Source organism: Molothrus ater, chromosome 15 (genome assembly GCF_012460135.2).
Source record: "Molothrus ater isolate BHLD 08-10-18 breed brown headed cowbird chromosome 15, BPBGC_Mater_1.1, whole genome shotgun sequence".
In the NCBI taxonomy this organism is placed as follows: Eukaryota; Metazoa; Chordata; class Aves; order Passeriformes; family Icteridae; genus Molothrus; species Molothrus ater.
Window position 1 is genome coordinate 11,811,165 of NC_050492.2, and position 24,878 is coordinate 11,836,042.

The 24,878-nt window shown below is 55.7% G+C and overlaps 1 protein-coding gene across 1 annotated transcript in view; it reads right to left on the reverse strand.

The window, feature by feature from the left end:
* Window positions 1-23,156, reverse strand: part of PDGFRB (platelet derived growth factor receptor beta) — a 33,009-nt gene extending 9,853 nt beyond the window's left edge. Inside the window, exons 1-16 of the mRNA XM_036391788.2 lie at window positions 22,806-23,156; window positions 9,674-9,750; window positions 8,412-8,708; window positions 7,710-7,979; window positions 6,924-7,051; window positions 6,453-6,627; window positions 5,688-5,880; window positions 5,376-5,491; window positions 4,738-4,864; window positions 4,367-4,578; window positions 3,649-3,743; window positions 3,257-3,389; window positions 2,772-2,876; window positions 2,563-2,673; window positions 2,047-2,200; window positions 243-409 (exon numbers count right to left, since the gene is read on the reverse strand). Of these exons, the coding sequence (XP_036247681.1) occupies window positions 243-409; window positions 2,047-2,200; window positions 2,563-2,673; window positions 2,772-2,876; window positions 3,257-3,389; window positions 3,649-3,743; window positions 4,367-4,578; window positions 4,738-4,864; window positions 5,376-5,491; window positions 5,688-5,880; window positions 6,453-6,627; window positions 6,924-7,051; window positions 7,710-7,979; window positions 8,412-8,708; window positions 9,674-9,722 (2,332 nt within the window). The 5' untranslated portion in view covers window positions 9,723-9,750; window positions 22,806-23,156. The remainder of the gene's footprint in view (window positions 1-242; window positions 410-2,046; window positions 2,201-2,562; window positions 2,674-2,771; window positions 2,877-3,256; window positions 3,390-3,648; window positions 3,744-4,366; window positions 4,579-4,737; window positions 4,865-5,375; window positions 5,492-5,687; window positions 5,881-6,452; window positions 6,628-6,923; window positions 7,052-7,709; window positions 7,980-8,411; window positions 8,709-9,673; window positions 9,751-22,805) is intronic.
* Window positions 23,157-24,878: the final 1,722 nt, after the last annotated feature.

The following is a 24,878-nucleotide window of genomic DNA, read 5'->3' on the forward strand; positions in this document are numbered from 1 at the left end:
GATGTTGGTGTTATCAACATCAGAGATGGATGTTGGTGTCACCCAGCACACTGGTGAGCCTCCCAGTAGTGGAAGGACACACTGGGGAATGCTCTGCCTCCAGCAACAAAGGGACACATCTGGGAGCTCTCATTGTGAGGACATCTAGCACTGCTTCTGGACAAGTCCCAGAAGTGACCTTAGCAAGCAAAGGCATCCAGCACCCAAAGCACCTCTCCCTCCTGCTGTGGCCAGGCTGTTACCTGAGGGGGAGTAGCTGTCCAGCTCATAGGGGGTGCCATAGTTAGAGGACTCGATGTCAGCGTACTTGACTTCACCCTTCATGTCAGACATGGGCACATAGTCCAGGGAATCATCCTTGCTCATGTCCATGTAGCCCCCGTCACTCTCGACAGACATGGAGAGGTGGCTGTGGGGCGAAGAGAAGAGGCTGCTCAGGTCCAGAGGAGAGGAGGAGACATGAGGGCTGGGGGCAGTGATCTGTGAGTCTGAAATTCCCAAACCCTCAGCCCCAGCACCGAAATGTCCCACACAGCTGGCAAAGAAGCCCTGCATCATGGATGAAGTGGTGTGCAAATGGCAGAGTGCTTAGGAAGACCTCAGCTGCCTTCAGGCAGAAAGGGCAGGGGGGAGCTGTAACACTGCTCTATTTCACTGTTGTTTTGCTATGTTGGAAGGAAGTGCTGCTTTCTAACTTCCCAGGGGAACGTTTCTCTGCACTACTGTGCCTGCATCCCTTACAGCTGGCAAACAGATAAAGGACCATTTCCCTTTCCTTGTGACACCTCTTGTGCAATTGCCCTCCTTTAGCACTTCTCCCTTAGGCTCAGTAGCAACTCAACCTGCCCTGGAAATGCACAGCTGAGATCTCCAGTGGTTCAGACATGCTGGAAAACCCTGTGTCTCTGTACTCAGTGCATGGCTATGGTTATGCAAATAAAGTTAATGGTGCCAGGAAATATTCCCAACTGGCATGGAGCAGCTGGCATGTGTGCTAGCAAACTCAGGCTCTGTTTGCTAACTCCTCGCTGTCAGGAGCTGCTTGGAGGTCACTGGTTGGCACGTGGGCTGGTCTACGAAGGTAACAGAGGAGCCAGCTGTGTCCCAGTGCTGGGCCAGTGTTTATTTCACTGCTCTGGAGAAATGCAGGATCCTTCCTGAGAGTACCAGCTGTTGTAGTGTGTTTTTATGTTTTATAATGGTTCTGTCTTTGTATCCCCTTATTTTCCCAAATGGTTTACCTCAGATTGTATCCCCTCCCTCTACCTGTGTAATCCCTTTCCTTTGCTGAGATCATCCCCAAATCCCCACCCTGGCTCTCTGTCAGTCACTCAGCATCCCATCCCTCCCTCTAGAACTTTCGGTCCAGGACATCGAGTGATTAGCCAGAAGCTGGGGTCAAACCCCCAGGTGTTACCCCATACGCTGTCCTAAATGTCCATTTCCCAGTAACCATCCCTTAATTTTTCTTATTGGTCAGTAAAACGTTATCTACTTTAGCTTTCCACCTCCCTTTAAATGTAACCTTGGCGCCTCTCCCGGGCCTCTCAGCAGGAGCCCCCTGAGGTTGTAGGGGCTCCCCGGAGCTCCTGAAATAAACCTTGGATTAACCTCTGCTAAGAGTCGATCCCTTCATCTCCCACCGTTGTTCCAGCATCTCCTTTGCTGCAGGCATCAGCCTGGCTGCCTTCCGTACCCCCGGGATCAGCCTGGCTGCCCTCTGTGCCCCCGGGGATGGGGACCAGCCTGGCTGCCTTCTGTACCCCCAGGGATCAGCCTGGATGCCTTCTGTACCCCCGGGATGGGGATCAGCCCGGCTGCCCTCTGTGCCCCCGGGGATGGGGACCAGCCTGGCTGCCTTTGGTACCCCCGGGGCACAGGGGAGTGCCCCCCTCGCTGTCCACCGTGTCGGGGCTGGCCAGGGTTCCCTCAGTGGCACTCAGAGGGACTCAGTGGCACTCAGACAGACCAGCACACAGCCTCCCTCCGTGATGGGGCTAGGACGGGGCGGGCAGCAGGGAGGAGGAGAGAGCTGCTTTCCCGTACCTGTGCACAGGGTCCTCCTTGGGGGTGTTCCCGTAGAGCTCCGCCTCTCGCCGCGCCTTGTCCCCGCAGGCCTGCAGGAAGGTGTGCTTGTTGCGGTGCAGGTAATCCACCAGGTCCCCGTAGCGGCAGTACTCCGTGATGATGTAGATGGGTCCTGGTGGGACACAACACCGGCATCAGCCCTGCCTTGGCCATCCTGGCCGTGATTTCACTGCACAAGGATATTACCAGACTGCAGGGTGTCGAGGCAGGGCCAAAGGGAAAAGCCACTTTTCTGGTACTGAGCATTTTTTGTCATTTGGAATTTGTGTTTGTGGAGGGAGGTGGAGGTTAAGACACACATGCCTTCCCAGTTTCAATCAGGTTGGAAGAAAGGTGTTCAGAGTCCCACATGGTTTTCTTAGGAGAAGGTTGAATCATTTGGAACCAGAAAACAGGAATTACTCTATCCAAGGACAGTTGTCCTCCTAAGCACAGCCCAGGGAATCAGAAACAGGGTGCTCAGGGCTCATCTACCTCCTTTGGTGCAGGCCCCCAGCAAGTTGACGATGTTGAGGTGAGGTCCCAGGTGGCTCATGATCTTCAGCTCGGACATGAGGGCTTGCTTCTCACTGCTGCGGGCTGTGGCTGTAGGGGAGAGCCAGTGTGAGCAGCAGGGCAAGGAGGGGAGAGTGTGGCACTGACTGGTCCTGTAGCTTTAGGCTGGGGAAAGGGGGAGAACTCACACTTGAGCATTTTGACTGCCACCTTCATGGTGGACCGGGAATGGCTCAGGCCATGGGCTGTTGCCTCCACCACACGACCAAAGGCACCGGAGCCGAGAGTGCGTCCTGCAAGGAAACAGCCAGGAGGAAAAGTTGGCAATGTTCTAGAGGAGAGGTGAGGAGAGGAGCCTGGAAAATACAGCTCCTTGTCTGAAACCACACCAGCATTGCTGTAGTCATCTTGGTGGGCATGGACAAGGCCATGAGCTATGGTGTTTGGGGTTGGGGCTGGTTTCCAGAACTGCCAGCTACAAGGTGGAATAGCCAGGAATAATATGGTGCTTAATGCCAAAGGGCCTCACACCATGGTCTTAGATGATCCCCCTGTTCCAGGACCACATCGTATCTCCAGGGATCTCTTGGATTCTGGGTTGGTCTCTTTTGGATTATCACCCCCAGACAGCCAGGACCTCAGGAATCCATCAGTGGGACTGCAGAGCCTTTACCTAACACCAGCTTGTCCCTGGGCACCTCCCAGGTGGAGTCATAAGGGAGCTGCATGGGATCCACATAGATGTACTCGTGCCCATCAGAGCTGACCGACTCAATCACCTTCCAGCGGATTTCATAACGAGGTTTCTGCAAAAGGGAGCAGAGAGAAAAGAGACTTCTGAGAGGCTGGGAGTCAGAGAGGGTGTGGGGGATTTGTCTGGACTTTGTTAGGGAGCCTTTGGTCCCTACAGCCGTTGTCTAATTCCCCATCTACCCCAGAGATGCCAGGGGCACACAGGAACTGATGGAGGCCCATAGGTCCTGGTGTAGCTGGGACATCATGAGATCCAGCCACCCTAACCCTGGGGTACCACTGTGTCAGCCTGGGAACACTCTCCTCTCTTACCTTCTGCCACAGCACAATCAGGATGATCAAGGAGATCACAGTGAGGACCAGCAGGGCCAGGATGACAGAAATTATGACCACCTTGAATGGCAAGGCTACAAAGATAACAGGGAGAGCAGTCAGACTCCTCCACCCCTGCATGGCCTGAGCACCCAGGGAAAGGAGGGGAGAGCAGTGCAGAGAGGTCCCCGCACACTCCTCCCCCAGACATTGACCCTGAGCTGTTCTCTGAGTGGGGACAGTCTCCTCCTGGGCACACTTTCCCAGCACCTGCAGCCCCCCAGGGATGATGGGGTGATGGGTTGTTACTGGTTTCTGCCTCGGGAGAGGTTTGGCCACAGGAGGGTGGAAAGATCTAGAGGGACTATTTTGCTTGGGGGAGAGGTGTCAGCCCTGGGCCTGGGCTGAGACCATCCTTCTTCATATTTGGGATGTTCAAGTCCGTGGCACCATCTAGTGACCTGTGGGCTAACAACAAGACACTGGGGACCTGCTCAGGCACTCCTGTCTTGCCTCCCTGGAGAGATGACCCTGCCAGTAGTGGGAAGAGCATATCCATGGCCATTGGACATAAGGGCTCCACACTCCAACTGGAAAAATCTTTTCTGTTCAACCCAAGGGAAGCTTCATTTGGGGCAGAAGCAGCCAGGTTTCCAGGCTGGCGACACAGAAAGGTCTATCTCCCCACTACTGCCTCAAAACTTGTCTCATCCCTCACCGTGTGGCACCAGAGTGATGTCCTGGGAGCTGGTGCCCAGGAAGTTGTGCACGGTGCACCTGAGGAGCAGGGGCTCGTGCACCCTGTGCAGCTGCAGGGTGCTGTTGACGCGGTAGAGCTGCCGCTCCGCGTGGTACGAGGCGTTGGTCTGCACGCCCATCTCGGCCGACTCGTTCCCCAGCAGCCGCCTGGGCTGGCCCCTGGTGCTGCACCTGCTCCAGAGAGAACAAAGGCACCTGAGAGCCAGCAGGGACCCCGTGCCACCATGGGATGCCCAGGTGAGTGTGCCAGCAGAATGCAATTAAATAACAGCCTGTTATTGTAATAAAGAAAAGCGCGGCTGTTCTCATGGCCTCCGTCCCTGCACTCACCATTTGATGTCACTGCAAGTAGACCAGCTGATCTCTGGCTGGGGCATGCCTTCAGCAGAGCATGTTACAGTCTGCTCCCCACTGCTGGCACTGCTGTTCTCCTTGAGCTCCACCACTTTAGCTGGCACTGAAACCAAAAGGTAGTGATGGGAATTAATCTTCCCTCCTGACTGCAGGATGGGAGGGGAACATGATTCCTCGGGAATGAGCCTAGGGATGAGGTGGGACTCATCACCTCCATTGTGGTTTATTTTTGAAAGGGAATGGCAAAAAGAGTAAGGTTTGAGGGGGTTATGGAGGAGATCTGCCCCCACATGGCCTGACTGGAGAGCAGGGTGAGCATGGGGGAAAGCCCAGGACATCACAGCTGTGCAATCAATCATCTCTACATCTACTACCTTGGGCCAAGCTGATGGTGTCTGTGCTGCCTCCCTGTCCCCCTTGCTCTGAGGCCAAGTGTGAGATATTTCACCCAAGTGTTTTTGTAGCTTGAGCACTCTTTCTTTAAGCAAGACCACTCTGGAGCTGCAGCCGCAGGAGTAAGGGCTTCATTCTGAGGGCTCTGCAGCAAAGGATGGTGCCACCCCTTGAGGCTGCTCCTGCTCTCCTCAGCCATGTGTGTGCATGCCCATCCTCACCGTTTATCTGCAGCTGGAAGGAGATCTCCTGCTCATCATCCTCATTGGAAACCCGAATGGTGTAAAATCCTCCTTCTTCCTGCTTCACCCGCACCAGCACCAGAGCTGTCTGGTACCTGGGGAGACACAGTCCCAGAGTGATGGCTGTGGGGAGGTACCCAGGGACTGGTAGTGCTCCCACCCACCTGAGAAGTGCTCAAAATCCACTCACAGAAAGCTATTCAATCACCAACTGTGCCCAACCAGCAGTTTGGAGATTCCTTTGTGAATTACCCCTTCTCTGCACCCTGGTGAGGAATGATGGGCCCGTACCTGGTTTCTGACAGGTTCCTGCTGGTGATGGTGAACTCGCTGCTGCTCTCCATGGTCAATGTCTTGTTGTTCTTCAGCCACACAATGCTGGGTTGGGGATAAGCCTCCACTTCCACCTGGATAGTGTGGCTCTTGTGGACCTCAGCATACACTGTGCTGGGCAGGTGGGTGTGGAAGTGCACAAAGCCATGCTCTGAGGCAAGAGGAAGAGGGTGGTCAGAAAGTGGAATAACCCCCTCCCTGGCCCTTTAGATAAACATGGATCTGGAACAAAACTCTCTGAACACCCAGAAGTGGTGGGGCAGCTCCAGATCCATCCCTTAAGACCTCAGGCTTGTGTGTGAGAGGAGTGTAGATGCAGAGCCACACCGGAGCAGAGGAGCTCACAGGGCAGAAGCATGTGGCTGTTATCTTGTGGAGATAATGGAGATGGGATAGTTTCCCTCAAATTACATGAAAGAAGGTCAGATGCAGATGGAAGACAACATATCTTAACATCACCCTGGAACTGCACAGTGCAGAGGAGCTCTTACCAATACCCTCAAGAGTCTTAAAGCCATGAAGGGAAATTTGGGATGTTTCGAAGCCAAGAAGCAGGCAGGGGTGACATAGGGTGAGGTTTAGCTTGTTGTCATGGTTACTTAGAGCAGAAGTGAGGAGGGGAGAAAGCTTGAGGCTGTGAGAGAGGAGGGGGGGTCACTCTGGGACATCCTGCCTGGACGCCCATACGGTTTGGTGGCTCTGGGGGTGTGGGCAGTGACGCACCGATCACTTGGACAGTGATGTCCTTCCTGTCTGTCTTCTCATGGTAGCCCTCAGAGACATTGCAGACATAGGTCCCACTGTCCTCCAGCTCTGCATTCTGGATGATGAGGATGGAGCGGATCTCATGAGTGGATCCAGGCAGGAAGTCAGTCACTGGCTCCACAGCCTTCCCTGCCTGCAAAATGGGGACAGGAGACGTGGTATGAGGAGCCAAAACCATGTTCTGCCACTGGGCTCACAGGGAGGGGGGAGAAAGTGGTAGAGGACCCCAGTCTGGCTGCCACAGGACAGGGAACACACAAATCAGAGACCCCTGAGACAGTCTTAACCCAAGCATATCCCCATCAAACCTCCCTGTGTGGCAGCAGCATCCCATAACTTCTGCCATGGAATATCAATGAGTGATTGCCATGGCACATCTGGGTGAAGGCTGGAGCTGCTGCCCAGAGCCTGTGGGTGTGGAGCACTCACCTGCTTGCGGGGATAATCCCAGTTGAAGTTGACCAGCTCGTTGCCACTCACGGTGCACATGACGGTGACGTTTTCCCCCTGGCGCACCATGGTCTGCACTGCACTGATGGACACGTTCACAGATGACACTGGGGGAGAGGTGGAAGAGAGGAATTAATTATGGAGGGATAAGTGTATAATAAAAGCAGGACCCCCAAAGAAGGAAATGATTGGCATCTGACTCCATGGCTTTGGAATGCTGAACACTCGCTTTATTAAAATTATATTATATTACATTATACTATCCTGTAACTATACTACATCATACTTACTTCTAACTTCTAACTACTACTGAAAACTTGTGACTGTCAGCCAACAGTGCAGCCACACGTGGATCCAACTGGTCAATGAATCAAAATACCATCACCAGAATCCAATCAAGTGATCACCCTGGGTAAAAAATCTTCCAACACATTCCACATGTTCAAAACCACAGGAGCAGCAAATGAGATAAGAATTGTTTTGATCATTCTTTTCTCTGCTTCTCTCCATTCAGAGGGCATGTGAATACCACATAAGTGGGCAACCAGTCCATTTACCCTGGGTGGACTGATCCTCTGGGAACTGTCTTCCCTGAGGGATGGAGCTGACTTGTAGGCAAAACCCATTCTCTAACAGAGAATTAAATACAGCCTCCAAATTGATCATCACTGAGGAGACAGGGAGAGAGTTTGGGTGTCTCCTGCCACTGGCCTGAATAAACAGCCACAGCAGGTGCACAGGTTTGCTAAGACAATGTCAGCTCACCCTGGATCCTGTAGACATAGAAAGTGTCAGAATCCACCTCCTGGTCATCCACAAACGTCCGGCAGAAATAGGTTTTATCCTCAAAGAAGCCTTTAAATCCCTGTTGTGGATCATATGTAGCTGGGATGGGGTTCTCCACCTTCTTCTCATAGAGGGTGACCTGCATCTGTGGGTTGGTCACACGGCATGGGATGACAGCCTCTGTGTAGCCCGTGATGAAGATGAAGACCTCTTCAGAGGTGACTGCAGGGAGGAAAACCAGGGAGGGATCTGTGGGAGAGAGGGAACATTGGTTAGAGAATGCTGTTTGGAAGCTTAACCAGGGCTGCTTTGTGCTCCTCCAGGAATACTCCACCACAGGGCCCTGACTCCACGCCAGTGGGATGCTTCCCATCCTTCCCTAGGGAAAGTAGAGCTGCATGTTGTGTGCTTGTCAAATGTCTCTTGGGAAGGTGAGAGAGACCCAGCACCACTGAGCAGCACTGCTCCCCCACCACTTGTCCCAGCACACCACACTCTCCATGAGCTGGCACACCAGAGTCATGCCACAGCAAGAGAGACCTACCATGAGGGCTCTCCTGCTATTGGAGAAGGGATCTGGGGATGCCAGGAGCTTGGAGACAGAACAATAAGTCAAAGCCCTTTTTTCCCTGGTTGCTAAACCCCATGGGAACCCAGAGGCAAGGACATGCTGTCCCCTACCTGGAACGTAGATGTAGAGGGCTCTCCTCTCTGCTGGCTCTGGAGCCTGCTCAGGGCTGTAGGTGCAGGTGTACTCCCCGGTGTGATGGCCTGTCACGTTCCTGAGGGTGAGGTTGCTGACAAACACACCGTCCCTGTGCTCCAGCGAGGCAGTGAGGGGCTGCCCCTCCCGTTCCCAGACCAGCTCTCTGTCCCCATAGCACAGGAGGGAGAAGGTGCTGTGGGGGCTGAGGACAAGCTCAGGGTCCCTGGGTTCGATGTGCAGCCTGCGGTCCCCAGACGTCACCTCCAGCAGACCTGAGAGAGGGGTGAGACCAAACTGAATTCCTCTGAAATCCACAGAGAAGCACACCTCATGGCAATGGGTTTGCTTTGTAGTGTCAGCCTTTACACTGTAAAATAACTTTCCTGGGCTTGCCTTCCCTAGTGTAATCAGCACTGACAAACCCACGGTCTCCTCAAAAACATCCTGCCAGTCCAGACCGTGGTGGGTCACCCTTCATTCCCTGTACCTCCTACAACCCTTTCTGGAGAGCAAATCAGACATGACAGGATTCAGCAGTGTTCAGTGCAACCCATGCTGTCTGTGGCAATAGTGGGTGAAGAACCCCCAAGAGGATAGGAGGCAATTCCTTGCTCTTCTGGCTGCCTGTCCACATAGTGTCAGACAGGACACAGATGAGGATGAAACAATGTCAGTTTACAAGAAAGTGGAAAACCTTGCAGGAAATCCTTTGGAAGCAATAGAGCAGGCAAGGTCTTCCTGAACGGTTCCCCATGTCTCTCCCAGCTTCCTTGCTTCACCATCTGCCCAGATGTCCCAATGGGGCTGTGACACGCTCCCCTCTGGTGTCCCCACAGGTGGGCAGGACAGCTGGGGACAGCTCAGGGACTTGCAGCAATGCTGTGAACAGCCAGGTGCAGCCAGGAGCCCTGGTGCCTTGCTGGGGAGGTTGTTGGATATTTGGGATCTGACCAAATCCCTCCTGCTCGCGTGGGTTCTCAGGTGTCTGCTAAGGAAGGTCTGAGCACACCTGGCACTGCTGCCTGTGGAAAGGTCTCCTCCTCCCACCACGAAGCAGGAGGGCACTCTACATCCATGCCACCACAGGACTGAGTCAGCCCAGGCATCTGAGCAGGGACAGATGTGCCTGGGGCATGCTGTGCACCCCAGTGCTTCCCATGGCACTGCCCCTTTGCTCCCCTCACCCCGAGGTGAGCCCCCCAGGCACCACACACCCCTGCCCAGCCACAGCACTCACCAGTGAGGATGAGGAGCCAGAGACACGTCCTGAGAGTGGGGCACGGCATGCTGGGCCCTGGGCTTGGTGTCTGAGTCCTGTCAGGAGCAAAGTGACATGAGCACAGCACTCAGCAGAGGAGGGGTCCCTCGGCTGTCCTGGGCAGGGGTCCCTGGCCTCACTTCTCCACCTCAGAAACTTTCCATCTCTTCAGTTTTCAGCCTTTCCCTCCTGGGGGAGCGGTGCTTCCCCCTCATGCTGGATCTGCAGTTTCTAAGGCTTCTCCCACTGGTAAACAGGGATTTTGCTGGAGGCTCCAGCAGTTGTGTCAACTTTTGCTCATCTCAGCTGGAAATGCCTCTCCCCCTTGGCAGAGCCCTGCCTTCCTCCCTCCCTCCCTTCCTCTGCTTTACCACTTGCCTTTTTTCCTTAGTTTTTCTTCCCTCAGTCACAGTGAGATAAAACTTGCTAGAAAACAGATCCCCCTCCAACCCTCCCACATTGTTTGCTCCTTCCAATGAAATAAAAGAAGCCTTGTCATGGCATTTGGTTGCTGGCTGGGGTTAAACCACAACAAGCCTGAAGAAACTTCACCAAAAAACGAGTTTCATGTATTTAACTTTTAAATACATAAATTTAACAGCATATCTATGAGGGTGTTTTTTTTTTAGTTTAACATTCTTCTAATCAACATTTCTCAAGATATCTTTTCTACAGAGCTTTTTCAGCCTTCCTGGTGCAAAGCAGGAGCCAAAGGAGACGAGGCCAGAGCTCCCTAAGAGCAGGGGTGTCTCCTGTGTATGGGGGTGACAGGTACCCCTCCCCATGGTGCTGCAGGGGTGGGAAGGAAGGAGCATTTCTGAAAGGCAAAATGAACACACCAAGAAGAGGAAGAGTAAAGGAAAAGGCTTCTCTGTGCCTGGGGGAGATGAGTTCACTGGGGAGCTCGGGGATGCTCCTGCATGGAGCTGAACCTCCCAGCTCAGCCACTGCAGCCCGGGCTGAGCTCCTGCCCTGCCACGGGGCCCCCTCCAAGGCAGACACCAGGAGAAGCCCCCTGAGATGCTGGCAGTGCTCTGGGGAGCTCTTGCCAGGCTCAAGGAGGGCCAGTGGCAATCTGGACCTGCTGAGGCAGCCCCAGGCTCTTACTGAGCTCTGCCTTGGCCCTGGAGCGGCCTCCCGGCCTGCTTGATGTTAAGGAGGAAATGGTTTTTAAATGACGTGTGCTTGTCAGATGTTTTTATTATTCTCTTGCTTTGGCTCAACAGAAGTTTGATCTACCACAAATCCTTCCAGGTCTCCAGCTTATTCAGCAGCGTCCGTCTCCCTCCTCCCGAAAAAATCTCTGTAACTCTTTCTCTCTCTTCGTTTGCCAGAGGGGATGAGAGCACTTAGGGCAAGAGATGGGGGTGGGTAGGATGAAAGGACCGAGGTGAAATTCAGGCTGTAAATGAATGTGACCTCTCTGCACCCACCCTCAGAGCACCAAGCTGCAGGAGAGAGAAGGATGGACAATCTAATCTCTGCCCCCCAAGGCACTGCCATGAGAACAATCACCTTCCTTTCCCCATTCTCCTTTACAGAGGTGTGTGATTCATCCATTATTCAATGTTCAAGGTTGTAAGGACAACTGGGATCCTCTCCTTTGACCCCTCCCTGCCTGCATGCCCAAGCCAGGTTGTGTTCGCCACCCCAGCCCCCAGATACCTGCCTGTAAGGGGCTAAGATCCTCCCGAGCCCATGCCCAGCTTTTATCTGCCCGTGTAGCTCCCTGGGCTGTCACTGCCAGTCCTGCTGCAGCCGAGCTTCCCACACAGACAGACAGACAGACAGACAGCTCCCAGCCTGCAGCAGCGATCTCTGCAGGGTCACTGACGGCAAACCCCGCCTGCCGGAGCAGCGGGGAACCGGGCAGAGGGGCTGGGCTAGCAGGGCTGGGATAGCAGGGGTGATGGAGCTGGGGCTGGGCTGGCAGGGGTGCTGGTGGTGATGCTGGGCTAGCAGGGATGCTGGTCCTGGCCTAGCAGGGATGCTGTGTGCTGTGTGCTGGGCTAGCAGGGGTGCTGGGCTAGCAGGGATGCTGTGTGCTGGGCTAGCAGGGGTGCTGGGCTAGCAGGGGTGCTGGTCCTGGCCTAGCAGGGATGCTGTGTGCTGTGTGCTGTGTGCTGGGCTAGCAGGGATGCTGGTCCTGGCCTAGCAGGGATGCTGTGTGCTGTGTGCTGGGCTAGCAGGGATGCTGTGTGCTGTGTGCTGGGCTAGCAGGGGTGCTGGGCTAGCAGGGATGCTGTGTGCTGTGTGCTGGGCTAGCAGGGATGCTGTGTGCTGTGTGCTGGGCTAGCAGGGGTGCTGGGCTAGCAGGGGCGCTGCTGCAGCGAGCTCTGAGAGCTCCGCAGCCTCCGCCTGCCGCCTCTGGCCGCCTGCGCTGTGCTCAGAGCTGGTTTCAATAAAGCTGCTGCTTTTGCAGAAAGGCATTTCTCTTGGAGATGCTTCCCAAGCAGAGTGGGAGGGTGGCAACGTCTCGCAGAGAGCGGTGACCTCTCCCTTGTTTGCGTGCTCCGGCCGGGCGAGAGGCATGCTCAGAGCCGCTGGCCGAGCTCGGTGCTGCGGGAGGAGAGGGACAAGGCTGTCCCTCCCCGGCACGGGGACACTAGTGCTGGCACATGTGGGCGAGCACAGGCTTCTCACAAGGGATGCAAATGCGCCCAGCTCACTGCCAGCTTTGAGAGCACTTGTTTCTCTCCTCAGTCCCAGCTTTTGTTCTTAGCAGGAACTGTGAGTGCCGCTGAGAGTGCCAGACGAGGAGGAGCAATCCTACTCAGCGACACAGAAGCCGGCACCCAGACATTATCCCACCCAGGGACCCAAACACAGGCACCTACACCATGCTCAGCTGCCTTGGGTGATCTCCTCTCACCCCTTTGGCTTAGCAGGGTGCCACAGACCCCTCAGACTCCTACATCCTTCCCACAAGCCAGGACCTGAGTATTTTCAAGCCATGGGATCCTTTGCCTTCAGCCATCCAGGCACAATCATGGAGGCCAGGGAGCTCCTGCAGCAATGCCAGGTCCAGCACCTTCACTGAGCCCTGCATCTCTGTGGCAGCCTCCCAGACTGCAGAGCCACCAAGGTGCTGTCCCAGCTCTCCATCCCCATGCTCCCTCCCTGCCAGCACTGGTACAGACCTTCCCTCTGCCCCTCTCCAGCTCCTCCATGTGAAGGCAAACCAGTCCTAGCCAGGCAGGGAAAGGAGCCTTTCTCTTGAGCCACACTGTTTATTATTCTAAAGGAGGAATTTGGCTGGGAGAGGAGACAGGAGGTCGGCTGGCTGGCGGGGCTGGCTGGGTGACACAGCCCCACAGCACATGCAGCCCCTCATGCCTGTGGGGTGGCTGTGCTCCCCAGGGGCTCAGCTCCACGAGGGCTCAGGTCCTGGGGGCCACGCTGGGGCATGGCCAAGTGCCGTGGGGGAGGCTGGTCCCAGCAGCTGGCATGTCCCTGCCTGCCCCCAGTGAGGCCAGAGCTGGGCACTGCTGGACTGAGAGTGTCTGGAGTCCAAACAAGACACAGATACAGGCAACTGTCCCTGCCTGGTGACACAGACACTGCCTGTCCTTATCTCCCCTCTGTAATCACAGCAGCCTGGCAGAGCAGAGCGGAGTTTGCAGCAGAGATGAGGAGAGCTGAGCCAATCCTGGGGCTGCTGGCTTTCCCAGCTGGCAAAGGAGTGTCCCAGGGCTGGCTGAGGTCAGGCACTCCTGGAATCCTGTTTGAGCATCTCTAGCCTTGTGCTCTTGCAGGGAGGATGCAATAAAAGGGGTCACCCCAACATCCCAGAGCAGCACTGAGCACAGGGCTCTGATGTGATCCTGTGATCCCACAGACAGGACACGGGTGACAGGGCCAGAGCAGAGGTCAAACAGCATGGCCAGGGCCATGGCCAGGGCCACACCACGCCAGGACCAGATTCAAGTCTCATGATTCCCCATCCCATGACTGCACAGCTTTTCCAGAGCAGCCTGCTCCCATTTCTCCTGCATCCCAGATCTGATGACAGCTGAGCTTTCTCCTCTGCCTCCTCTCTCAGTCCCTCACTCAGCTCAGGGCTGGGGCTGATGCCTCTGTGGCTGATGAACTGGGACAGGAATTTCTGCAGCAGGAGCAGGGCAACGCCCAGGAGTTTGGATACAAGGATTGCTGTATCCAGCCTCTGCTGGGGATGGTACCACCTGAATTTAGGGAGCCACCCCTACTGCTCCTTGCGCCTCAGAGTGCCTTGCTAAGCAGCTCAAGCATCACCAGACCTCACTGATTCATTAATGTTCCCCCACTCCAGACCTCTCTCTTGCTTAAGAATGCTAGTAAGCCTAAAATGTCTTTACTAATGCCCAAAATATGCTGTGTGGGTTCAATCTTCTCTATTCCTGGGTAACAAGGCAAGAATTTCCTCTGACTTTGCTCTGTGTGCCCTGCCATACTCTGAGCCCCCTTTTTTGTGCAGTTGCTCCCTGAGTGTCTCCCGGCACCCTGGCAGAACACACACGGCAGCCACTGCTGGTCTGCACGGCCCTGCCCATCCCCAAGCATGGATCATGGGGGACAGGGCCATTTCAGCCCTGTAAACACCATAAACCACGGGAGAGGATGGGTTAGGAACACCAAGGATGTCCTCCCAGTCCAATGTCCTCCTCCCAGCCCACCTAGACCGTGTTTCTTGCCCATCCACAGCCAGTGCCCTGTGCAGAACCAGTGTGTGTGTGGGGAGGGAGTCCCACAAGCACCCCCAGAGCTGTGGGAGCTGAGAACCAGAGTGCAGAGCTGGTGCACAGGGAAAGGGATGGCTCAGCATGCTGGGGAGTGGGAGAGCAGCCACAGCCACCCTGAGAGCCACCTTGGCCGGAGCTCTGCTGGAAATCAGGGTGCACAGCCCCCCTCAGCAAATTCTAGTTTGTATTTCCAGGGGCAATTCCTGCACCCATTGCCCACGTTGCTCTTCCCTCTGGCCAGGCTCTCACTGCTGCTCCTGTGGTGTTGGGCAGGGGTGCTGGATGCTGGCCCTGCCCACAAGGGCATCTTGAAGGAGCTCTCACACAGCTGCCAATCCTTTCCCTTCCTCTGGATTTCTATTTCTAGCCCCTTTCCTTGCAGGGCTGTGCTTCCAGGCGCTCCCACAATGCTTGATGGCCCCGCTGTCCTGCCAAACAGGCAAGGGACATCTGGTGCAAATTAGCGGGAAGTCAAATATACTTTATTTCTTCTCTGTCTAATCACATCTGAGTCATTAAGTGAGATCATGGGTGCCCATATGCAATAAAAAATTCCCTCTATGGATCCTCATGATCAATACCACTCACAGCCAGGGAGCAAAGGCATTCCTGGCAGGAGGAGGGGGGACACCATGGACACCATCCCCTGCTTTTGAAGGCAAAAATCTCCCTGAGCAAAGGCTGATGACCCCTGAAACCCAAACCCTGCTTGTCCAGCAGTGAAACTCTTTGGCTTGTCCTGTTTTCCTCTGCCACCCTCCCTCTGGCCTCTGCAACTGCTTCTTTCCCACCCTTTAATCTAAATAAAACTGAGTGGTTGTTGGGTTTTTTTTTCCTTTGGCTGGAATTGTCCGGAGTTGCAACATCTCTCCTCTGGGGTCCCTTGGCTCCCATGACACCATGTTTACTCACAGGCCAGATTATCATCACAGAGCCCTTTTTCTTTTTCCCAGCAAAAGGCTGGAATTAGGCAGGGCACACACATGGGGAGCTTGTCATCCCAAGGCCCATAAACGGCTGCTGATAAAACACAGAGGTAGGAAATCTGAAACCAGACTGAGGAGCAGCAGGGCCGGGGACTCCCTGCGTCCCACAGACCATCCCTGCCCCAGGATGAACACCTGGGGGCAAAACCCTCCTCACCATCTGGCCATCTGCCAGTGCCAAGGGGGCCCCAGAGCTTTCCCCAGACACTGTGAGACCGGGGGATGCTGAGAGCCTGGGTACCTGCTGGCAATGTGCTGGATCTGGGCGTGTTTCAGGCTGGGAGAGGTGAAGTTTTGCAAGCACAGGGAGTGTCATTAAGGCCAAAACCCTCTGAGTGGTTTTGTGAGAGCTCCTTGGCTGTGAAGATGTTATTAAAGCACAGCCTTTGTAGGGACTGAGCTCTCTAGGAGACAGGAGAAGCACGGGCAGATGCCACCTCTGGGGATGAGCTGAGGGACAAGCCCAGGGACACTGTGCCCACAGGAGGGGTCAGAGCTCTCCTGCTGACCTCTGCATCAGGGAGCAGCTCTGACATGACCAAAGCCCCTGCCCAGGACCCCATATTCTGGTCCCCAGCCCCAGTGGCATCTGGAGAACGTGGCTGTGTCGTCATGAGGGTCCTGCATGCAGCAGATGCCAGCACACGAGGTGGCACATCCAGCCTCCTCCAGGGCACCCTGACACAGGCTTTGACAGAAGGCTGGAAACGAGGACTGTGACCCTGAAGCAGGGGAGGGAGACTGCCAGGGGGGATGACAAGTCCACATGGAGCCCCAGCTGAGTGATTCAGCTGCCCTGGGGTCAGCCACGTGAGGAATGGGGTGGGGAGCCCCACACAGCCCTGACCACGGCCATCCTCCCCCTCTGAGTGAGGGGGGACCACAATTTCCACCCGCAGAACCCAGCAAGTCTCCAGCCACGGGCTCTCCACAGCACTGTGAGGAACCAGCACAGAGGGACGTGGGACCAGGGCGAGCCCTGCACTCTCACCCATATCCCCTCCTCTCTCTCCCTCTGGTTTAAACCCATGGGACACAGAGGAAACGAGTGACCCATTTAGTGCAAGTTCAGAATAAAAAGAAACATCTGTTTGGAGAGGTGCCAGTGTTATAAATAATCCCCCAGCCCCAGTGATGGTATCCATGGCCCTTTTGGCTGCGCATGCTCCCCTGCTTCCGCTGTCAGAGGAAAGGCCAGACCCCATGGGCTGCTCCCCAGAGCCTGCAAGCCTGGCCTGGACTGTGGGAAAGCCCTGGGTGAGGACCAGGCTTCACCTGGGCCTGGGGAAGGAGGGAGGGGGTGCCCCTGGCACGTGCCAGGCACTGCCCAGCTGTCCCTTGGTGCATCCCCTGCTTCTCACCCAGGTCAAATCCTGCCCACCTCGGTCTCCCTGGGGCAGACAATGTGTGCCAGGGCCACGGGGGTGCTGGGGCTGGCTCATGGTGGTGCTGGCACTGCTCTGGGGTGGTGCTGGAGGCTGGGCAGTGTTTTGGAGCACCGCCCTAAGTCTGGCATTGTGCATGTCTGGGGATGCTCTTGGGTGTGGGGAGCAGCCCTGTGCAGACTCAGGGCTCACCCCTTGTAGTGCAATGACCCCCCCAGGGAGGCACAAATGTGCCCCTTGGGAGCATTTCAGCCCATCCCAGTGCTCTTTTCCAATAGGATGCTTTAAAATATCCAACACAGCCCAGCCAGGGCCATCCATGACAGTCCCATAATTTCTCTATTACCCATGACAGCAAAGACATTTTTGGGAGAACATACCACACTGCTTCACAAGCATGTGAGCAATGTCAATTATGAACATTGCTGCAGGGACCTAAACCAAACCTACACATCTCCCTGCCTCCCCCCTGGCCCCTCCAACTGGACAGCAAAGCCTTGGGGCTGGCTGAGTGACTCAGCTCTCCTACCCCTCCACCCCCAAACTGGCACATTTAGGGGTCCCAGCTCCTGGCCATGTCAGACTGGATGGGGGCTGTTTGCTGCTTCTCCCCACCAGAGCACAGAATGAGGGAAGCAGGGGACACGCAACCAAGATCAGGGATTATCTTGGCTTCGCATCCCTTGTCCTGGCATCCCCAGGGCTTTCCTCACTCGTGTTCCATGGCTGCCAGAAAGCCCTGTCTGCCTTCCCATGGTGATTCAAGGGAAGCTCTCTGCTGGTGTCTGCACAGGGAGGAGAGCAGTGCCCAGCCAGTCAGCACCTCCATCACCTGCTCACAGCCACTGACCCAGGGGGGCTGCTCTGGTGGGGCCAGGGCTGGAGACAAAGGTCCCAGCTGGCTCTAATTAACCACTAATAAGCTGTGAAGGGAAAGCAATGGAGGCAGGATGAGAGAAAGAACCATCCCAAGTCCCAGCTGGATGTAGGGGCTTTGCAAAGCCCCAGGAGCAAGAGGAGTGTTGAGGTCTTACCAGTCCAACACCCCAGGAAAGGCTGAGCAACCTGATCCTCTTGTGAGCATTTCCCTGAGATCTGCAGAGGAGGAGGAGATAATCTCCGTGGCTGCATCAGCTCCTCCCAGCTGCCTCCCAGGGACGCCAGCTAAATTGCTTTGTTCTGGGGGTTTTAGGCTCTCGTGGCTGGGATTAGGCACTCACCATCTCTGTGGTCAGGGCACCCTGTGCCTGTCTGTAGGAGCTGGAGAGGAGCTTGGCACTGTGGCCAGGGTGGGAAAGGATGGAGCCAGCCAGTGCTGGGTGTGAAGGGCAGAGGCTGCTTTCAGAGGGTTTTTTTGTCTGGCCCTGTTCTGGATTTCTGAGAGGGAGCAAAATGCAACTTCTGGTGCAGCTCTTGGTGCTGTGAGCTGATTCTGCCCCCTCCTGCATAGGCTCATGTGTGGGGCAGGAAGATCAGGATGGTGGCACTTGGCACCAGGACTGCAGAGATGGATATTCCCCTTCTGCATGCTCTGCCCAGGCAGTATAAGCCATTCTTGTCAACCTGCAGGCAGGGTTCTTTATAACTTCCCCTCTCAGTCACAAATCAGAAATCAGCTCCCCTCTGCACCCATGCTCTGCAAACAGCCCCTACCCCCAAAACCTGACAGAACCTCCAGAGGAGAAGCTGAGGCAGGACTTGGCACCAGCAGCTGCCAGCACCCCCTGCCCTCCCCCTAAGTGCAGCTTTTAAATGGGCACTGAGTCCTGTTCCTGAATCAGACCATATTCTCCCAAACAGCTCCCAGGCTGGAGAAGGAAACTTGGCACTGCCTGTGGGCAGAGAGGAGGGGACCCTCTTGTGGTGCCTGCAGCCCCGAGCAAAGCAGTGTTTCTGTTCTGCCACCATTGCTTGGCAAAGGCTGAAACCAAGGTGACTTCCAGTTTGGAAGAGGAGAATGAGCTTGCAGAGCACAGGCCTTGAAATGGTGCATTTTCTGCTGGCACTGGTTCAGACAAACCCACAAGCAAACATATTTTTTGTATAAATAAGACAGTGTGTCTCGCCAGTTAAAGCAATTCAAACATGAATGTAGCAATTTAATTGGTGCCAATTGCTGGCTCTTGGTAGCATTAAGATTTCAGTCACAGCCTCCTTCACATGGGAGCTGGGCCGGAAGGGGGAAGGCAGAGGGCCTGGCAGGATGGGGCTGAGGAGCAGCACTGCCCATCTGCTGCTGCTTCAGGAGCATCACCCCTGTGCTGCCCAACCAGGCCCCTTCCAGAGCAGGAGAAGGTGCTCCATCTGTTTCCTGGTGCATTTCCAGGGTTGAGCAATCAGTGCAGTGCCCTGATACATCCCTGCATTCTCCAACCCCTTCCTGCCCCAGCTCCTGCACCCCACAGCTTCCCACCAGCTCCATCACACACTGGCTCTTGCTGAGCCCCAGGAAGAGTGCAGGATGGGTGTCAGTCAGTTCCTGGATGGATAAGCAGGTGCCCCTGCAGGCATGGCCTGGGGAGGATGAGTCCATCCATGGGTGCAGGACAAACACCACACACTGCCCTGCCCTGCCTCTGCTGGCACCAACCTTTCTGTGGGAGTTTTGTAAGCTCCCAGCTCCCTGCACAGGCTCCACACACCATGGTCCTCTTGTTCTGCAGGTTGTGGTTGCCAGGGAAGGTTGCACACACGGACCAGGGTATGCCACAGCCTGGTGTGCACCCAGGGATGCTGGCACAGCAGGGTGTGAGGGGCAGTCCATCACTGCACAGCTCCTGTGACCACACTGGGGGACAATTGGCCCAAGGGACCCCCGTGCTCAGCACATGAGCCATGCCAGCACCCCTCTGTGTCCCTGTCACAGCTGGGGCTGCTCTGTGCTCCCCGTGGTGCTGGAACGTGCTGCCCTTCCAGGAGGAGGTGTCTGAGTGGCAGCAGAACAGGACAGAGGTGAGCTTAGCTTGGGAACCCTCATTAGGCAATGGGGGAGAGGAGGAGGAGGAGGAGGGGGAACACGACCCCTAAACCCAGCCTCGTTATGTCCAATTTGCCTGGCGGAGCGGAAGGAGCCTCCTGGAGCTGCTCCAGCCCCTCAGGAAACAATGCCCAGCCTGTACCCTCCCCCTGCAGCTCCTCTCCAGGGGATTTCTTTCCCTTGGTTAAAGTACAAACAAACAAACTCCATGAAGGGTTCAGCTCCAACCCTGCCTTGCAGGGATAGGACAGATCCAGCCAAGCCCACATGGTTCCAGCTCCTTCCAGCTCTGGGTCAAAGGCAGCCCCAGCTGCCAGGGCTCAGCACGGCCCCTCTGCTCCCTGACCTCTGCCACTCCATCCCAGGAGGGGCCTTTGCTGCAGCCTGACACTGTGGACAGCGCTGCAATCCCATCCCACTTCCCATCACACACTGAGGCCAAAGGAACCTTGAGGACCAGGCAGAGAAGTCCCTGCCTGGAGCCTCTGGCAGCAGCTGGACATTTGGCCAAAGCCACGTCCAGCCACCGTGTTCTTTTTGCATGGCATCACTCTCCCACAGCTGGAGAGAATTTCTTAATCTCAGCTTTCCTCTGGTGCTCACTGAGACAATCCTGTCTTGCTCTGCTCCTGCAGACAGGCTCAGTGCTCTCTTCTGCCTGAGGGTGTTGTTCTGAATGCCTTGGAAATCCTGTCACACACCCATCAAAACTGAGGCTGAAAGAGATCATGGGGTCATTGTCCTGTTGCTGTGCCCATGTCTTCCCAGCCAGAGCTTTCCCTGGCATGTGCTTTGAGACTTGTGAGGCTGAAGGAACTCAGCCTTCTGTCTTTAAGCCTACAGATATTTCCCCTAAAAGCTCTTTTCACTCTGTGATGACTTTTGCTGTGCATGAAGACTGTGTGTCACCTTCCCACAACACCCAAGGAGCCACATCAATCACTCTCCCAGTCCTTTGCAGCTTCTTCTGGACTTCTCATCATCCTCACAGCTGTCCCCGAGCCCATCCACTCCATGTCTCTCCCTGCTGAAGCACCTGGAGCTGGGGAGGAGCTGCTCCCTCCAGCCTGCCTCTCTGAGCTGCCTCCAGCCATGCATCTTCCAGCACATCCCTCAGGAACAGCTGGGTTTCCTGGCACCCTGCTGCAGTCTGGTTTGTGTCCCCTACAGCCACTCTGGATGGTTCTGGGCTCTGCTGGAGCTCTTGGGATCCCCCCACACTGCCATGCACACCCAGCTTGGTGCCTCCCCAGGGTGAGGATGTGTGCTCAGCCACCTGCCAGGTGGTTCATGCAGGGATTGCACAGGACCAAGCCCAGGCCAGAGCCCTGCACCACACCCCCAGATGTGCCCAGGACTGGACAATGAGCCATGGCTAAGTTCTCCCAGCCTGCAGAACTGCAGCTGGCCCTGCTTGCTGCACACTGACCACAGCACCCCACACTGCCCATGCTGGGCAGGGATGCAGGGGGTGATCCAGGGACAGGGAGTTGGGTGGCTCTTGTCTCCTGGCCTGCTCTCCCTCCGTGCTCCTGAGCTAGAGGAAGGGACAGCAGCTTTAGGAAGAGAGAAGAGCCCTGTGCATGCTGCAGTTGGGTTGCTGTGACTTGGTGCTTGCCCAAAACACTGATCCCTCCTGATGCACTGGCTGGTTCAGGGGTGTTTCCTGGGCTCAGGGACACTGCCCAGGGCTGGTGGCTGCCACAGCAGCCAGAGCACACCCAAGCTTGGGTGACATCCCTGTCAAGGAGTGACTCCAAGCCTCATGTCAGGGCTGCCAACCAGGGCAGCTGCCTGGCAGCTCCCCCTCCAAGCCAGCCTGGCCACATCCTTGACACTGGATCACGGTGACCACATGAATCTCACTCCTTCCCCAAGGGCATGGGAGAACAAGCATCTTGTCCTGCAGGGTGCTGAGGGAAAAATGACCCTCCCAGCCACCCCTCAGTGGTCTCTGGGAAGCACTGGGTCTCAACATTGCTAATCCTTGTCATCAGTGGGAGGCCTTCTGAAAAGATTTGGGAATGCCAAGCCTCTGCCAGCACAGGGTTTGCACACCAGACCAATTACTTTAAGCTATTTGCCCATGCTTTAGAATAAACCCCACTTGCTCTGGAACCAGGATGGAGAAGCACAATATCCCTGTCCACCACAAATCCTGTTTTGAATGACTCCCAGTGGGCAGGTGAGTGCAGGAGCTGGATACTCTGAGCCCACTGTGAGCACCAAAGCCCTGCAGGTCACACTCACCCCTGTCCCTGGGCTGTCAGAGCCTCACTGCAGACCAGCTCTGCCCTGGTGGAGGCCCTCAGCTCTTGTGCTTTCAGGACAGCAGAGTAGTTGCCCACATCCCTGCCTGGTAGGGTTTTACCAAGCTCTGCCCTCTCCAGTGCACAGCACTCCCAGGCACAGACCCTGGGCAGGGCTGGCAGATGTCCCTCTGCATGGCCCACAGGCACAGGAGCCCTGCCATGGCACAGACAGAGGTGACATGGCCTTGGAGCAGCCTGCAGTTAGGGATGGCCATGGGTGTGTCTGGACAGGCTGGCAGTGGGGTGACACTGCTCTGCATTCACACCTCTGGAGGATATCTCACTGGGCATGGTGAGGAGCCTCTTCCCCGTGCACACCCCAGCCCTCCCACCAGCCTGCAGAGCCAGGGAGAAGCAGAGATCACCCAGGCCCTCCTCCTGCTGCAGTGGGGTCGCTGCTCCCTGTCCTACAGCCACAGCATCCCCCTGCTCCTCTCAGCTGTCCCCATCCAGGACTCTGTGAGAGTTAATGCCATGTTCTTTCCCACGGGATGCCACAGAATTCAGCTGCTTCCCACCAAACACCATCTCCCCAGAGCTGGGTGGGTGTTTTGGGCTGCCAACCCCTTGGAGGGGAGCAAAGCCCCTTCCCAGCAGCCGGGCTGGCTCAGGGACAGGCGGACAGGCTCCTTCGGGGCTGTACCAGCTCCAAGAAGGCGTTTCCCAGCTGGAGAGGCAGAGCTGGGCCGGAGGGCGAGTCAGCCCCCGGCTGGGCGACACGAGAGCTTACCTTGAGCAGGGTCCCTCCAGCCGCACGTCCCAAGGGAAGGCTCCGAAATTCCTTCCTCTCTCTCCTCCGAGCTCTCCCTCTCTGCTGCCGGCTGAGGCTCTCCGTGCCCTCTCAGTCTGCCCCAGCTGGCAAGGCTTTTCCACTTAAAGGCGAAAGAGAGGGAAAGAACGAAATGAAGTGGAAGGGAGGAGGGGGGGAAAAAAAAAATAAAATCAAAAGGAGAGGCAAGGCTGTGCCAAGGCTGGGCTGCAGCCAAGCCCCTGCTCTGCTCCTCTAGTGCATCTCACAGTGCCCTGAGCAGCCCCCAGCCCAGCTGGGAGGGGGTTCTGCCTGCTCGGACCCGGGGCCGAGGGATGTGCACGCGTGTGTGCGTGCGTGTATAAATAAAAGAGACCTCGGGAGGAGGAGAAGGGGGGAGGCTGCTTCGCCAATGAGGAGCGGAGCTCCTCCGACTTCCTCCCTCCACCCTCTGTGGGGACCCTTTGCTGAGCACAACTTGCGATTAACGCCCGGCAGACGAGGGTGATGGGTGAAAAAAAAAAATTTTAAAAGGTGGAGAAGCCAAAGTGGCTGCAAGGAGAGGGGAGCTGTGCTGCGGGCTGCGATGGGGCGAGCGCTGAGGGCCCAGACCAGGGAACAAAAGGAGCCCGGACCAGCCCGACTATCGCCTCCTTAAACCGCAGGGAAGGAGCTGCTCTCTCCCTGTGTCTGCTTTCAATTCTGGCCTTTTTCCCTGTTTTCTTTTTCTTTTATTTTCTTTCTCTTTTTTCCCCTCAAGCCCCCCCTCCCGTTTTCTTTTTTTTTTTTCCCCTTTCTCAGGATATGAGGGGATGTTTAGAAAATCCACTGCCCACGCCAGCAGCTGACTCATGTTTTTATTAAAGAAGGCCTGCAGTGAACTGACTCCGTGTGCTCCCCCAGATGCCTCCCTGTGCTGGGCTCTGCTGGCCCTGCAGCTCCTGGCCCCTGACCCCGACTGGCCACTGCCCCTTGGGGACCACCAACGCACCCTTGCAACTCTTCTTCTTCTTTGGAAAGGGGGATAAAAGGTCTTCTGCTACTGGGATGCTGCAGCAGAGGGTGGGTTTGCCTGGGGATTTGGGGCTGTTGGGCACAGAGCTGGAGAGGTGGCATCATCTCAGATGTCCTACACCCCTACTGCCCTGGGGGATGGAATCCAGGTGATGAACCAGCTATAAATCCTCCCAGCATCTTAATGAGTTTAAATCAAGTTTCTGAGAAACTTTCAGTAGGCAGAACATGATCATGTGTCCAGAGAGGTTTTGGGTTTTTTTTCAATTTGTTTTAGCACTGTAACAAGGGACAGGATAAAAACTGCCTTTTGATCTATCAGTTCTTGCCACTGTTTTCATCTTTTGGATGCTAAAGGGTGGTCAGGCATTGGAACAGGCTGCAGAGAGAAGTGGTGGAATCACCATCCCTGGAACTGTTCAAAAATGTCTAGATGTGGCACTTGGGGACATGGTTTAGTGGTGAAGATGGCAGTGGTGGGTTGGAATCTATGATCTTAACTATTCTGTGTTTCTCTCTGATCCAAACAAGAAATAGTGCAAAACTGCATTGGCTATCCTGAAAAGATACCTGTCCATCTTTCTTTAATTTTCCTTTCTAAGAATTAAAAAGCACCCCCCCCCCCCCCCCCATAATGACAACACTGCTGAAATCTGTATTCTGTATTTCTGCCTTTTTTGCAAGGCAGACTCATCCCCTCCTGATTCCCTGGCTGGACCAGCCCAAGAGATTTGCTGCTTATCTGACATTATCTCCATGTTTTCTTTGTATCTATGGAAAACCAAAGGGGAGGTGTTTATTCTGTGCAGCTGTGGAGGCTGAGGAGAGCCAGGCTGCAGCACCCAGGTTATCCCTGTGTGCCACTCATGGCATGGGGCTGCAGTGCCAGCTCCGTGCCTGGCAGCAGGACAGCTGCAGGAGGGATGCAGCCCTGGCTTGGATGGATTCCCCCAGCTCCAGACCTGGTGGTGGCCTTGTGTCAGAGCCCTGTCACCCCCCTGTGCAGAAATGGAGCCAGTGAGCCTGAGAGCAGTTTGTGAG